The 16,576-nt window shown below is 35.5% G+C and overlaps 3 protein-coding genes across 3 annotated transcripts; all 3 read right to left on the bottom strand.

The window, feature by feature from the left end:
• Nucleotides 1-1,068: 1,068 nt before the first annotated feature.
• Nucleotides 1,069-2,088, bottom strand: LOC113735420 (putative disease resistance protein At1g59780). The gene has a single exon (XM_027262431.1). The coding sequence runs from the start codon at nucleotides 2,086-2,088 to the stop codon at nucleotides 1,069-1,071; it is 1,020 nt and encodes a 339-aa protein (XP_027118232.1).
• A 5,016-nt stretch (nucleotides 2,089-7,104) lies between these two features.
• LOC140038184 (putative disease resistance protein At1g59780) lies at nucleotides 7,105-8,124 on the bottom strand. Its single transcript, XM_072083285.1, has one exon. It carries the CDS (start codon nucleotides 8,122-8,124, stop codon nucleotides 7,105-7,107), a length of 1,020 nt encoding a protein of 339 aa, XP_071939386.1.
• A 5,869-nt stretch (nucleotides 8,125-13,993) lies between these two features.
• On the bottom strand, nucleotides 13,994-15,679 carry LOC113735425 (disease resistance protein RPP13-like). Its single transcript, XM_072083286.1, has 5 exons — nucleotides 15,633-15,679; nucleotides 15,345-15,578; nucleotides 14,914-15,278; nucleotides 14,287-14,458; nucleotides 13,994-14,231 (listed from the first exon to the last, which is right to left on the bottom strand). Exons 1-5 carry the CDS (start codon nucleotides 15,677-15,679, stop codon nucleotides 13,994-13,996), a joined length of 1,056 nt encoding a protein of 351 aa, XP_071939387.1.
• Between the last annotated feature and the right edge of the window lie 897 nt (nucleotides 15,680-16,576).

Raw genomic sequence — 16,576 nt, forward strand, 5'->3', positions numbered from 1 at the left:
CCTCTCCCACTCCTACACACACACACACACACACACACACACACTTTCACACACTCACTCGCCAGCAAGCTAAAACTCAAAATCCCTCACTTAAACCTTAAAATCACTCAAAATCTTCTGGTTCTACAGAATACTTGCTCAAGAAAGGGAGTTGATCTTGCTATCGTTCTTCACTACTTCACAAAGCCAACCTTTTCGTTTAGCTGCCGCCTGCTAGTGGTAGTGGGAGGTACGTACAAATATTCTTCATTTTCTTTGAGTTAAAAGATCTGGTTTTTTTATTCTAAGAACATGTTGATGGGTTTTTTTTTATCTTTATCATCTTTTTTTTTCTTTTTTCAAGTAAATGAGTACGTCTGTTACCAGGCAACCTGCGTAATTTTATTTGAGCATGTTAGAAGGGTTTTTCAATTTTTGTGTTCCACAAAAAAAATCACACTTTAGTGGGTGTTATTTTAGATGCGCTTTCTGATTTTTATCTACATTTGTGTGTTTCACAAGTAAAATTGTTTCAAGTAAATTAGTGGGTGTGTTATTATGCAAACCCTTTGCAAAAGATTTGATTTTTTCTGTTGTTATTTTAACTAGAGTATATTCTTTGGTTATAACATGAATGGAATTTGCATGAATCAATCTTTCTTCCTCAGCTTATGATGTCAATTATGCTATACATGAGATTATACTCGTTAGTATTTAGCACTAAGATGGCCTAGTCCTGCAGAGTTCTTCTATGCTGCTTCTCTGTTTGGCTAACAAACTCTTCAGGTTATCGTTTAGCTCTTTGCTGCTTTTTTCTTTGACTTATCGTAAATCTTTGGCAATGCTTTTATGAATCCATATGCATTATTGCTTATAGGAAGATGCATTATAGTCATGGCATCATGGGTGTTGGAGTTTTTCAACTAGTTTTGGTCAAAATTTTAGCACAATTCCGGAAAGAGTTTGTTGTATGTCTTTCATTTTTAATGTTCATAATTCTGCCTAATATGCTGTATATATAAGTAATAAATTTTGATAAATGTTGTTTAAGTTTTACAATGTTTTGAGCAATAGGAATTATGGATGAAGTTATTCGTATCTGCATCCCTTGATCTGCAAAGTATGAGGGGAGGGACAATCAAGTAGCTGGCTTATTGACAAATCCCTTTCTTCTGCAGTAAATGCGTTGAAACATCTTACTCGAATAGAGGTTTGGCATAAGCAATTCTGGTTCATATTTATGCGTTTGATGATGCCCTGCAGGGACTTAGCATTCCCTTTAACAGATGCTGCTAGGTTCCGAAGACTCGTCAAGAAGAGAAGATCGGTTATGCTGCATGCACTGGTATCAAAGTTTTCAAGCATCTCCAAGTTCACCAAACTATTCAACTTATCATCCTCTCGATCATTAAATTTCGAAGGCAAATAAAGATGCCGCAACCTTTTTAATTTCCAGATGATGTTTGGTATGGTAACCATCCGATCTATTACTACCCGCAAATCAAGTGTTTGCAAGTTCAACAGCTCACCAAGACTTAATGGCAGGTTGTTTAGGCGACAGCCTCTGAAGCTTAGGTATTGCAGAGATGTCAATTTCCCAACTTCTCCAACACATTTGCTCTCTCGTAGGTCAAAACCATCAAATCTTAAGACTCTAAGCAAGAGGAACAATTTCAAATTTATTGACTTCGAAAATTCTACAAACTCCAAACGTCGGGGTAATTTTAAGAGAAGAAGAGACCTAAGATAACCAAGATGCATGTCAGCATTTTTCAGCAAGACGGCCATTACATCTTCACTCTGATAACCCCCACCAACGTTCATGGAAAGTCTACGTATGTTGCCGAATGGAGTGGAAGACTTGTTGATTTCGTTTCTCTGACATGATCTTATGACCTCGGAAAATATTTCTTGTTTGGCCTTATGAAGACACAAGTCTAACATCATGCCATGCAGACGACAAGATTTGAATCGTCTGCTATTCGGAACCTCAGCTTCATTAACGTCAACAAAACCTCTGGTTGCTAATTCATCCAGATACTGATCCGTTGCATCCGCCGTTGTTATTGCAGATTCTTCGTTATTTGGTTGTACAAAACCTTCAGCCATCCACAGCTGGTATAGTGTTTCCACCTCTATGCTTGGTTGCTCAGAGAAGAGGCCCAAATAAAGGAAACAAAAGCTTTAAATGGTGTGGCATGTCGTCATAACATAAAGATAAAATTTCCAGTTCTAACAGCTGCAAACTATCTTCTTGATGGACGTTGCACAACTCCATAGCACGAAGAGCTGCCTTCCACTCACCTGATGTCTGCTTTGTTGCCAACAAGCTTCCAAGCACATTAATGGCCAACGGTATGCCTTTGCATCTTTTCACAATAAATTCTAACATCCCGTGCAACTGCGGATCTGTTAGCAAAGGGGAGAAGTCAATTCAAACAGACATAATCTTCCAAATCAGACAACGAAAAACTTAGCTATTGCTGCAAATAAATAACACCATGAAAGGAAATACAAGAAAGAACATGAGAATAACTAATAAAAATTCAGAAGAAATAAAACAATTTGCATTGAGAAACGGCCACAAAATCCACAACCATAAAAATATAGCAACAAAATCTTAACTGAATTTGGGAAAGCATCAAATGAAAAATCCGGACTGTGTTATTAAAGATTTGAATCTTTTCCACAACTAAAAGTATGATAGCGCATTTTTGTTGCACATCAAAATGCAAACACATCCAGATAAATAATGTCAAAAATTTAAATTTCACAGCATCTAAAAAATCAATTGCACGTCTGCGTAACATAAAAATGATGGCAAGACTTTATGAAAATAATGATAATGGACACAACTGACTGACCTTTAGGGATATTCACGTATACTCTGCGAACAAGGAGCTCCAAACTTTCCTCTTCAGTCAGGTGCCTCAACTTGAAAAGTTCAATCGATGGATTGGATGTTGCTAATTCCTGAAACCGAGTGCTGGCTACTAATTTACTAGCTGTTTCCCTAATTCCTAAAAAACTGCTTAGCCAGTCTAGGTAATCTAGTGACCACAAATCATCAATAACCACCAAGCATTTTGCAGAAGCCAGTAGGCTGTGAATGTTGATGGTGATGCCCATAATAGAACAGTTTCTAAACATCTCGTTGACGGTCGGTACAAGTTGCTTAAGAATGGAACCTAAAGCTCCCCACAATTGGTCAAAGTCGCGCTGTGCCGAACTGCCCAATGAAACCCAGGCAAAAGCTTCAAAATGATGACGCAATGACTCATGGTTATATAATCACCTCACAAGGGTTGTCTTCCCCAAGCTGCCAATGCCCACCACGGAAATGACGTTGGGGAAAAAAGAATCCAATTTCGATTGAAGAATCCGATTCAAAAGGAAGTCCAACTCATTGACTAATCCAACAGTAACAGAATCCTTCTTCTGGAGTAAACCAGAAGGCAGGGGAGGCCTGTTGTTTTGCTGGCCCTGTGACAAAAGCTCCCCGACTCCCAGCAGGTGTCTGATCCTTTTTCTGAGCAGGGAAATTTGGCCCAGAAAATCATCATCTACGTCAGAGAAAAATCACCTTTTGATGGTTCCGAGAGAAAGAAAGTCAGCAATCTCGTTCCTCATCTTCTATAGGCTCCAATTTGGTCCTTGAACTTGCCAATGTAATTTTCGGTGATGCTCTCTCATCTGTCCAAATTGACCTCTAGTTCGTTCACGTAACTCATAACACAACTTCATAAACTTCGTAAGTCAAAATATTAGATTAAGTTTTTATACACTGATAATATAGTGATTTTTGTCACAATCAGTTTTGAATATATGCTCACATATGTATAATTTGAATTTTAAATCTGAATTTAAGTTACATGATATGATCTAAATCTATTAATGTAAAAAAAGATTATACACTAACTGTACATAAAAAAGTGATCGAATATGTTATAGCCTGTTTGAATTGTCATTTTTCATTACATCACTGCAGTATAAGTTTGTGAGATCCCCATTACTGTATAGCAAGTGAAACTCACCCCTAACTCCTATACAAATTTTCATCTCGCGGATATCGCTACCCATATCATGTCCACCAACAAAAGATAAACCACTCCAAGGAATTTTAAAGAGAAGTTCATAAAATATTTAAAAGTATTGTTGGAGCACCAAAGACTAATTTTAGACTGCGAGTGTCACTTTCCTTGCAATTGGTAACTTCTATGGCCACGGTTTCTATAAACAATAGTAGAAGAAGGATGTACACAATGGGTGCAATTTTAGAAATTGATAAAAACAAAAAAAAGGAATTAAAAATGACTTGAAAGAAATACACAAAGATATGTAGCAGACAATTATTATACCTTTATTAAGATTGGATAATTTGATGTCTAAATCTACATATTTATACTTTCCGATTTCTTAATATTTTATAATTAGAAAATCCAATTCAAATCAACTTTGACTCCTACGAAGTCATTAGTATAATTTTTACATTCCAAATTACACCCCACTACCGCTAAAGACAAAATGGAGATTTGAAGGATGCTTCCATCCAATAATTATATAAAAATCGGGTTCGAGATTTCCCATTTACAATATATATATATAATTCCGATTAGACTAACAGATTAAGTGCAGCCTTCTCCTCTTAATAAAGGTTCATAAACTATATTTGTAGTGTGTTTTATGCGAAATATTCATATTTACGGACCTACGCCCCAAAATTTGTTTCAATCCAAACTGACACCATAATAATTATAATATAAATAGGAGTCAAAAAGCCATTAAGCCAAGAATAATGTTCTTTATTGTGTAGAAAAGATTTTATAAGCCACCATTAATTTGTAAATGAGTGGTTTTAGACATTAAACTCAAATAGAATATATTGATCATTTTTTAATGATCTTATTGCTATAAATGGATCAATTCCGCTTGCTTGCGATGACCAAAATCGATTTGAATTCAAATAGCTCGATTCAGTTATCATGCCGAGCTCAAAAGTGAAAATACAAGACTCGGAGTCTCCTCAACCTAATTGAACCTCATATGCAAATGCATGTTTAACTCCTTTAAAAAAAAAAAGAATTTCGAGTGTAGAATGTCTACTTTGTTTCTTAGACTAGTATAAATTAAAGCCATTATTTGATGTTTCGAATTCGAATTTTACGATAGCAATGTCAATATGAGTTAGGTACTCTATAGATTTTGGTTATGTGATGTGCTCTATGGAGTTTGATGTCAAATTCTACTTATCTTAATCATTACTACAAAGTATTTATGCCATTATTAGAAACTGTTTGATTCTCCAATGCAGCCTCTAAAATTGATTGTTTTAAAAACACTCTACCTCTGTGCAACTAATAAAGAATACGTTTTTTAAAAATTATTTTGATGACACAAAATGCAAGAAAATTTTGGATAGAAAAAAGAAATCAGATATGATAAAAAAAATTAGGATAATATAAAAAAAAATTTTCAACTAACCGGTGAAGTGAAGCGGTTTGTAATTGTGAAATGTTTGGATAATAAATTTGAATGTAACATATATATGATTAGAAAGAAGAATTATATTGGAAAAAGATACTAATAGGTGTTTTGCTTTTTCTAACAAGACAAACAAATATTTTGGAACATTCTAAAATTAAAAAAAATGATATTTTTAATGGGACGGAGGAAGTATTATTCACTAACTATTCCAGCGGATACCAAATTTCCATTCTAAGGCATATTACAAAGATTTCAACTTATGTTTGTTGCATCAAGCATGTGACATAAAATCCGCACCAGAAAATCAAAAGGAAGTTCAATTTTTAAAAAATAAAAAAATAGAACTAAATAGTAAATAGGAAAGAAACAACAATTGGTCAAACAGTAGATCAGCTTTTCTTTTTAAACTTTGGAGGTAACAAACAAAAACACTTTTATTTGTGTCAGCTATTTGACCCTTATTAACTAGCAATGGATATGGTAAATATATTATCACCTTTCTTGAAACAACGATGCAGTCCTCCACCACCAACGATAGACTCCTCATTTCTTTCTTGGTCACCACTCCGTCCTTCCTCTCCCACTCCTACACACACACACACACACACACACACACACTTTCACACACTCACTCGCCAGCAAGCTAAAACTCAAAATCCCTCACTTAAACCTTAAAATCACTCAAAATCTTCTGGTTCTACAGAATACTTGCTCAAGAAAGGGAGTTGATCTTGCTATCGTTCTTCACTACTTCACAAAGCCAACCTTTTCGTTTAGCTGCCGCCTGCTAGTGGTAGTGGGAGGTACGTACAAATATTCTTCATTTTCTTTGAGTTAAAAGATCTGGTTTTTTTATTCTAAGAACATGTTGATGGGTTTTTTTTATCTTTATCATCTTTTTTTTTCTTTTTTCAAGTAAATGAGTACGTCTGTTACCAGGCAACCTGCGTAATTTTATTTGAGCATGTTAGAAGGGTTTTTCAATTTTTGTGTTCCACAAAAAAAATCACACTTTAGTGGGTGTTATTTTAGATGCGCTTTCTGATTTTTATCTACATTTGTGTGTTTCACAAGTAAAATTGTTTCAAGTAAATTAGTGGGTGTGTTATTATGCAAACCCTTTGCAAAAGATTTGATTTTTTCTGTTGTTATTTTAACTAGAGTATATTCTTTGGTTATAACATGAATGGAATTTGCATGAATCAATCTTTCTTCCTCAGCTTATGATGTCAATTATGCTATACATGAGATTATACTCGTTAGTATTTAGCACTAAGATGGCCTAGTCCTGCAGAGTTCTTCTATGCTGCTTCTCTGTTTGGCTAACAAACTCTTCAGGTTATCGTTTAGCTCTTTGCTGCTTTTTTCTTTGACTTATCGTAAATCTTTGGCAATGCTTTTATGAATCCATATGCATTATTGCTTATAGGAAGATGCATTATAGTCATGGCATCATGGGTGTTGGAGTTTTTCAACTAGTTTTGGTCAAAATTTTAGCACAATTCCGGAAAGAGTTTGTTGTATGTCTTTCATTTTTAATGTTCATAATTCTGCCTAATATGCTGTATATATAAGTAATAAATTTTGATAAATGTTGTTTAAGTTTTACAATGTTTTGAGCAATAGGAATTATGGATGAAGTTATTCGTATCTGCATCCCTTGATCTGCAAAGTATGAGGGGAGGGACAATCAAGTAGCTGGCTTATTGACAAATCCCTTTCTTCTGCAGTAAATGCGTTGAAACATCTTACTCGAATAGAGGTTTGGCATAAGCAATTCTGGTTCATATTTATGCGTTTGATGATGCCCTGCAGGGACTTAGCATTCCCTTTAACAGATGCTGCTAGGTTCCGAAGACTCGTCAAGAAGAGAAGATCGGTTATGCTGCATGCACTGGTATCAAAGTTTTCAAGCATCTCCAAGTTCACCAAACTATTCAACTTATCATCCTCTCGATCATTAAATTTCGAAGGCAAATAAAGATGCCGCAACCTTTTTAATTTCCAGATGATGTTTGGTATGGTAACCATCCGATCTATTACTACCCGCAAATCAAGTGTTTGCAAGTTCAACAGCTCACCAAGACTTAATGGCAGGTTGTTTAGGCGACAGCCTCTAAAGCTTAGGTATTGCAGAGATGTCAATTTCCCAACTTCTCCAACACATTTGCTCTCTCGTAGGTCAAAACCATCAAATCTTAAGACTCTAAGCAAGAGGAACAATTTCAAATTTATTGACTTCGAAAATTCTACAAACTCCAAACGTCGGGGTAATTTTAAGAGAAGAAGAGACCTAAGATAACCAAGATGCATGTCAGCATTTTTCAGCAAGACGGCCATTACATCTTCACTCTGATAACCCCCACCAACGTTCATGGAAAGTCTACGTATGTTGCCGAATGGAGTGGAAGACTTGTTGATTTCGTTTCTCTGACATGATCTTATGACCTCGGAAAATATTTCTTGTTTGGCCTTATGAAGACACAAGTCTAACATCATGCCATGCAGACGACAAGATTTGAATCGTCTGCTATTCGGAACCTCAGCTTCATTAACGTCAACAAAACCTCTGGTTGCTAATTCATCCAGATACTGATCCGTTGCATCCGCCGTTGTTATTGCAGATTCTTCGTTATTTGGTTGTACAAAACCTTCAGCCATCCACAGCTGGTATAGTGTTTCCACCTCTATGCTTGGTTGCTCAGAGAAGAGGCCCAAATAAAGGAAACAAAAGCTTTAAATGGTGTGGCATGTCGTCATAACATAAAGATAAAATTTCCAGTTCTAACAGCTGCAAACTATCTTCTTGATGGACGTTGCACAACTCCATAGCACGAAGAGCTGCCTTCCACTCACCTGATGTCTGCTTTGTTGCCAACAAGCTTCCAAGCACATTAATGGCCAACGGTATGCCTTTGCATCTTTTCACAATAAATTCTAACATCCCGTGCAACTGCGGATCTGTTAGCAAAGGGGAGAAGTCAATTCAAACAGACATAATCTTCCAAATCAGACAACGAAAAACTTAGCTATTGCTGCAAATAAATAACACCATGAAAGGAAATACAAGAAAGAACATGAGAATAACTAATAAAAATTCAGAAGAAATAAAACAATTTGCATTGAGAAACGGCCACAAAATCCACAACCATAAAAATATAGCAACAAAATCTTAACTGAATTTGGGAAAGCATCAAATGAAAAATCCGGACTGTGTTATTAAAGATTTGAATCTTTTCCACAACTAAAAGTATGATAGCGCATTTTTGTTGCACATCAAAATGCAAACACATCCAGATAAATAATGTCAAAAATTTAAATTTCACAGCATCTAAAAAATCAATTGCACGTCTGCGTAACATAAAAATGATGGCAAGACTTTATGAAAATAATGATAATGGACACAACTGACTGACCTTTAGGGATATTCACGTATACTCTGCGAACAAGGAGCTCCAAACTTTCCTCTTCAGTCAGGTGCCTCAACTTGAAAAGTTCAATCGATGGATTGGATGTTGCTAATTCCTGAAACCGAGTGCTGGCTACTAATTTACTAGCTGTTTCCCTAATTCCTAAAAAACTGCTTAGCCAGTCTAGGTAATCTAGTGACCACAAATCATCAATAACCACCAAGCATTTTGCAGAAGCCAGTAGGCTGTGAATGTTGATGGTGATGCCCATAATAGAACAGTTTCTAAACATCTCGTTGACGGTCGGTACAAGTTGCTTAAGAATGGAACCTAAAGCTCCCCACAATTGGTCAAAGTCGCGCTGTGCCGAACTGCCCAATGAAACCCAGGCAAAAGCTTCAAAATGATGACGCAATGACTCATGGTTATATAATCACCTCACAAGGGTTGTCTTCCCCAAGCTGCCAATGCCCACCACGGAAATGACGTTGGGGAAAAAAGAATCCAATTTCGATTGAAGAATCCGATTCAAAAGGAAGTCCAACTCATTGACTAATCCAACAGTAACAGAATCCTTCTTCTGGAGTAAACCAGAAGGCAGGGGAGGCCTGTTGTTTTGCTGGCCCTGTGACAAAAGCTCCCCGACTCCCAGCAGGTGTCTGATCCTTTTTCTGAGCAGGGAAATTTGGCCCAGAAAATCATCATCTACGTCAGAGAAAAATCACCTTTTGATGGTTCCGAGAGAAAGAAAGTCAGCAATCTCGTTCCTCATCTTCTATAGGCTCCAATTTGGTCCTTGAACTTGCCAATGTAATTTTCGGTGATGCTCTCTCATCTGTCCAAATTGACCTCTAGTTCGTTCACGTAACTCATAACACAACTTCATAAACTTCGTAAGTCAAAATATTAGATTAAGTTTTTATACACTGATAATATAGTGATTTTTGTCACAATCAGTTTTGAATATATGCTCACATATGTATAATTTGAATTTTAAATCTGAATTTAAGTTACATGATATGATCTAAATCTATTAATGTAAAAAAAGATTATACACTAACTGTACATAAAAAAGTGATCGAATATGTTATAGCCTGTTTGAATTGTCATTTTTCATTACATCACTGCAGTATAAGTTTGTGAGATCCCCATTACTGTATAGCAAGTGAAACTCACCCCTAACTCCTATACAAATTTTCATCTCGCGGATATCGCTACCCATATCATGTCCACCAACAAAAGATAAACCACTCCAAGGAATTTTAAAGAGAAGTTCATAAAATATTTAAAAGTATTGTTGGAGCACCAAAGACTAATTTTAGACTGCGAGTGTCACTTTCCTTGCAATTGGTAACTTCTATGGCCACGGTTTCTATAAACAATAGTAGAAGAAGGATGTACACAATGGGTGCAATTTTAGAAATTGATAAAAACAAAAAAAAGGAATTAAAAATGACTTGAAAGAAATACACAAAGATATGTAGCAGACAATTATTATACCTTTATTAAGATTGGATAATTTGATGTCTAAATCTACATATTTATACTTTCCGATTTCTTAATATTTTATAATTAGAAAATCCAATTCAAATCAACTTTGACTCCTACGAAGTCATTAGTATAATTTTTACATTCCAAATTACACCCCACTACCGCTAAAGACAAAATGGAGATTTGAAGGATGCTTCCATCCAATAATTATATAAAAATCGGGTTCGAGATTTCCCATTTACAATATATATATATAATTCCGATTAGACTAACAGATTAAGTGCAGCCTTCTCCTCTTAATAAAGGTTCATAAACTATATTTGTAGTGTGTTTTATGCGAAATATTCATATTTACGGACCTACGCCCCAAAATTTGTTTCAATCCAAACTGACACCATAATAATTATAATATAAATAGGAGTCAAAAAGCCATTAAGCCAAGAATAATGTTCTTTATTGTGTAGAAAAGATTTTATAAGCCACCATTAATTTGTAAATGAGTGGTTTTAGACATTAAACTCAAATAGAATATATTGATCATTTTTTAATGATCTTATTGCTATAAATGGATCAATTCCGCTTGCTTGCGATGACCAAAATCGATTTGAATTCAAATAGCTCGATTCAGTTATCATGCCGAGCTCAAAAGTGAAAATACAAGACTCGGAGTCTCCTCAACCTAATTGAACCTCATATGCAAATGCATGTTTAACTCCTTTAAAAAAAAAAAGAATTTCGAGTGTAGAATGTCTACTTTGTTTCTTAGACTAGTATAAATTAAAGCCATTATTTGATGTTTCGAATTCGAATTTTACGATAGCAATGTCAATATGAGTTAGGTACTCTATAGATTTTGGTTATGTGATGTGCTCTATGGAGTTTGATGTCAAATTCTACTTATCTTAATCATTACTACAAAGTATTTATGCCATTATTAGAAACTGTTTGATTCTCCAATGCAGCCTCTAAAATTGATTGTTTTAAAAACACTCTACCTCTGTGCAACTAATAAAGAATACGTTTTTTAAAAATTATTTTGATGACACAAAATGCAAGAAAATTTTGGATAGAAAAAAGAAATCAGATATGATAAAAAAAATTAGGATAATATAAAAAAAAATTTTCAACTAACCGGTGAAGTGAAGCGGTTTGTAATTGTGAAATGTTTGGATAATAAATTTGAATGTAACATATATATGATTAGAAAGAAGAATTATATTGGAAAAAGATACTAATAGGTGTTTTGCTTTTTCTAACAAGACAAACAAATATTTTGGAACATTCTAAAATTAAAAAAAATGATATTTTTAATGGGACGGAGGAAGTATTATTCACTAACTATTCCAGCGGATACCAAATTTCCATTCTAAGGCATATTACAAAGATTTCAACTTATGTTTGTTGCATCAAGCATGTGACATAAAATCCGCACCAGAAAATCAAAAGGAAGTTCAATTTTTAAAAAATAAAAAAATAGAACTAAATAGTAAATAGGAAAGAAACAACAATTGGTCAAACAGTAGATCAGCTTTTCTTTTTAAACTTTGGAGGTAACAAACAAAAACACTTTTATTTGTGTCAGCTATTTGACCCTTATTAACTAGCAATGGATATGGTAAATATATTATCACCTTTCTTGAAACAACGATGCAGTCCTCCACCACCAACGATAGACTCCTCATTTCTTTCTTGGTCACCACTCCGTCCTTCCTCTCCCACTCCTACACACACACACACACACACACACACACACTTTCACACACTCACTCGCCAGCAAGCTAAAACTCAAAATCCCTCACTTAAACCTTAAAATCACTCAAAATCTTCTGGTTCTACAGAATACTTGCTCAAGAAAGGGAGTTGATCTTGCTATCGTTCTTCACTACTTCACAAAGCCAACCTTTTCGTTTAGCTGCCGCCTGCTAGTGGTAGTGGGAGGTACGTACAAATATTCTTCATTTTCTTTGAGTTAAAAGATCTGGTTTTTTTATTCTAAGAACATGTTGATGGGTTTTTTTTATCTTTATCATCTTTTTTTTTCTTTTTTCAAGTAAATGAGTACGTCTGTTACCAGGCAACCTGCGTAATTTTATTTGAGCATGTTAGAAGGGTTTTTCAATTTTTGTGTTCCACAAAAAAAATCACACTTTAGTGGGTGTTATTTTAGATGCGCTTTCTGATTTTTATCTACATTTGTGTGTTTCACAAGTAAAATTGTTTCAAGTAAATTAGTGGGTGTGTTATTATGCAAACCCTTTGCAAAAGATTTGATTTTTTCTGTTGTTATTTTAACTAGAGTATATTCTTTGGTTATAACATGAATGGAATTTGCATGAATCAATCTTTCTTCCTCAGCTTATGATGTCAATTATGCTATACATGAGATTATACTGGTTAGTATTTAGCACTAAGATGGCCTAGTCCTGCAGAGTTCTTCTATGCTGCTTCTCTGTTTGGCTAACAAACTCTTCAGGTTATCGTTTAGCTCTTTGCTGCTTTTTTCTTTGACTTATCGTAAATCTTTGGCAATGCTTTTATGAATCCATATGCATTATTGCTTATAGGAAGATGCATTATAGTCATGGCATCATGGGTGTTGGAGTTTTTCAACTAGTTTTGGTCAAAATTTTAGCACAATTCCGGAAAGAGTTTGTTGTATGTCTTTCATTTTTAATGTTCATAATTCTGCCTAATATGCTGTATATATAAGTAATAAATTTTGATAAATGTTGTTTAAGTTTTACAATGTTTTGAGCAATAGGAATTATGGATGAAGTTATTCGTATCTGCATCCCTTGATCTGCAAAGTATGAAGGGAGGGACAATCAAGTAGCTGGCTTATTGACAAATCCCTTTCTTCTGCAGTAAATGCGTTGAAACATCTTACTCGAATAGAGGTTTGGCATAAGCAATTCTGGTTCATATTTATGCGTTTGATGATGCCCTGCAGGGACTTAGCATTCCCTTTAACAGATGCTGCTAGGTTCCGAAGACTCGTCAAGAAGAGAAGATCGGTTATGCTGCATGCACTGGTATCAAAGTTTTCAAGCATCTCCAAGTTCACCAAACTATTCAACTTATCATCCTCTCGAGCATTAAATTCGAAGGCAAATAAAGATGCCGCAACCTTTTTAACTTCCAGATGATGTTTGGTATGGTAACCATCCGATCTATTACTACCCGCAAATCAAGTGTTTGCAAGTTCAACAGCTCACCAAGACTTAATGGCAGGTTGTTTAGGCGACAGCCTCTGAAGCTTAGGTATCGCAGAGATGTCAATTTCCCAACTTCTCCAACACATTTGCTCTCTCGTAGGTCAAAACCATCAAATCTTAAGACTCTAAGCAAGAGGAACAATTTCAAATTTATTGACTTCGAAAATTCTACAAACTCCAAACGTCGGGGTAATTTTAAGAGAAGAAGAGACCTAAGATAACCAAGATGCATGTCAGCATTTTTCAGCAAGACGGCCATTACATCTTCACTCTGATAACCCCCACCAACGTTCATGGAAAGTCTACATATGTTGCCGAATGGAGTGGAAGACTTGTTGATTTCGTTTCTCTGACATGATCTTATGACCTCGGAAAATATTTCTTGTTTGGCCTTATGAAGACACAAGTCTAACATCATGCCATGCAGACGACAAGATTTGAATCGCTGCTATTCGGAACCTCAGCTTCATTAACGTCAACAAAACCTCTGGTTGCTAATTCATCCAGATACTGATCCGCTGCATCCGCCGTTGTTATTGCAGATTCTTCGTTATTTGGTTGTACAAAACCTTCAGCCATCCACAGCTGGTATAGTGTTTCCACCTCTATGCTTGGTTGCTCAGAGAAGAGGCCCAAATAAAGGAAACAAAAGCTTTAAATGGTGTGGCATGTCGTCATAACATAAAGATAAAATTTCCAGTTCTAACAGCTGCAAACTATCTTCTTGATGGACGTTGCACAACTCCATAGCACGAAGAGCTGCCTTCCACTCACCTGATGTCTGCTTTGTTGCCAACAAGCTTCCAAGCACATTAATGGCCAACGGTATGCCTTTGCATCTTTTCACAATAAATTCTAACATCCCGTGCAACTGCGGATCTGTTAGCAAAGGGGAGAAGTCAATTCAAACAGACATAATCTTCCAAATCAGACAACGAAAAACTTAGCTATTGCTGCAAATAAATAACACCATGAAAGGAAATACAAGAAAGAACATGAGAATAACTAATAAAAATTCAGAAGAAATAAAACAATTTGCATTGAGAAACGGCCACAAAATCCACAACCATAAAAATATAGCAACAAAATCTTAACTGAATTTGGGAAAGCATCAAATGAAAAATCCGGACTGTGTTATTAAAGATTTGAATCTTTTCCACAACTAAAAGTATGATAGCGCATTTTTGTTGCACATCAAAATGCAAACACATCCAGATAAATAATGTCAAAAATTTAAATTTCACAGCATCTAAAAAATCAATTGCACGTCTGCGTAACATAAAAATGATGGCAAGACTTTATGAAAATAATGATAATGGACACAACTGACTGACCTTTAGGGATATTCACGTATACTCTGCGAACAAGGAGCTCCAAACTTTCCTCTTCAGTCAGGTGCCTCAACTTGAAAAGTTCAATCGATGGATTGGATGTTGCTAATTCCTGAAACCGAGTGCTGGCTACTAATTTACTAGCTGTTTCCCTAATTCCTAAAAAACTGCTTAGCCAGTCTAGGTAATCTAGTGACCACAAATCATCAATAACCACCAAGCATTTTGCAGAAGCCAGTAGGCTGTGAATGTTGATGGTGATGCCCATAATAGAACAGTTTCTAAACATCTCGTTGACGGTCGGTACAAGTTGCTTAAGAATGGAACCTAAAGCTCCCCACAATTGGTCAAAGTCGCGCTGTGCCGAACTGCCCAATGAAACCCAGGCAAAAGCTTCAAAATGATGACGCAATGACTCATGGTTATATAATCACCTCACAAGGGTTGTCTTCCCCAAGCTGCCAATGCCCACCACGGAAATGACGTTGGGGAAAAAAGAATCCAATTTCGATTGAAGAATCCGATTCAAAAGGAAGTCCAACTCATTGACTAATCCAACAGTAACAGAATCCTTCTTCTGGAGTAAACCAGAAGGCAGGGGAGGCCTGTTGTTTTGCTGGCCCTGTGACAAAAGCTCCCCGACTCCCAGCAGGTGTCTGATCCTTTTTCTGAGCAGGGAAATTTGGCCCAGAAAATCATCATCTACGTCAGAGAAAAATCACCTTTTGATGGTTCCGAGAGAAAGAAAGTCAGCAATCTCGTTCCTCATCTTCTATAGGCTCCAATTTGGTCCTTGAACTTGCCAATGTAATTTTCGGTGATGCTCTCTCATCTGTCCAAATTGACCTCTAGTTCGTTCACGTAACTCATAACACAACTTCATAAACTTCGTAAGTCAAAATATTAGATTAAGTTTTTATACACTGATAATATAGTGATTTTTGTCACAATCAGTTTTGAATATATGCTCACATATGTATAATTTGAATTTTAAATCTGAATTTAAGTTACATGATATGATCTAAATCTATTAATGTAAAAAAAGATTATACACTAACTGTACATAAAAAAGTGATCGAATATGTTATAGCCTGTTTGAATTGTCATTTTTCATTACATCACTGCAGTATAAGTTTGTGAGATCCCCATTACTGTATAGCAAGTGAAACTCACCCCTAACTCCTATACAAATTTTCATCTCGCGGATATCGCTACCCATATCATGTCCACCAACAAAAGATAAACCACTCCAAGGAATTTTAAAGAGAAGTTCATAAAATATTTAAAAGTATTGTTGGAGCACCAAAGACTAATTTTAGACTGCGAGTGTCACTTTCCTTGCAATTGGTAACTTCTATGGCCACGGTTTCTATAAACAATAGTAGAAGAAGGATGTACACAATGGGTGCAATTTTAGAAATTGATAAAAACAAAAAAAAGGAATTAAAAATGACTTGAAAGAAATACACAAAGATATGTAGCAGACAATTATTATATCTTTATTAAGATTGGATAATTTGATGTCTAAATCTACATATTTATACTTTCCGATTTCTTAATATTTTATAATTAGAAAATCCAATTCAAATCAACTTTGACTCCTACGAAGTCATTAGTATAATTTTTACATTCCAAATTACACCCCACTACCGCTAAAGACAAAATG

The sequence above is a fragment of the Coffea arabica genome, chromosome 3c, assembly GCF_036785885.1.
Source record: "Coffea arabica cultivar ET-39 chromosome 3c, Coffea Arabica ET-39 HiFi, whole genome shotgun sequence".
In the NCBI taxonomy this organism is placed as follows: domain Eukaryota; kingdom Viridiplantae; phylum Streptophyta; class Magnoliopsida; order Gentianales; family Rubiaceae; genus Coffea; species Coffea arabica.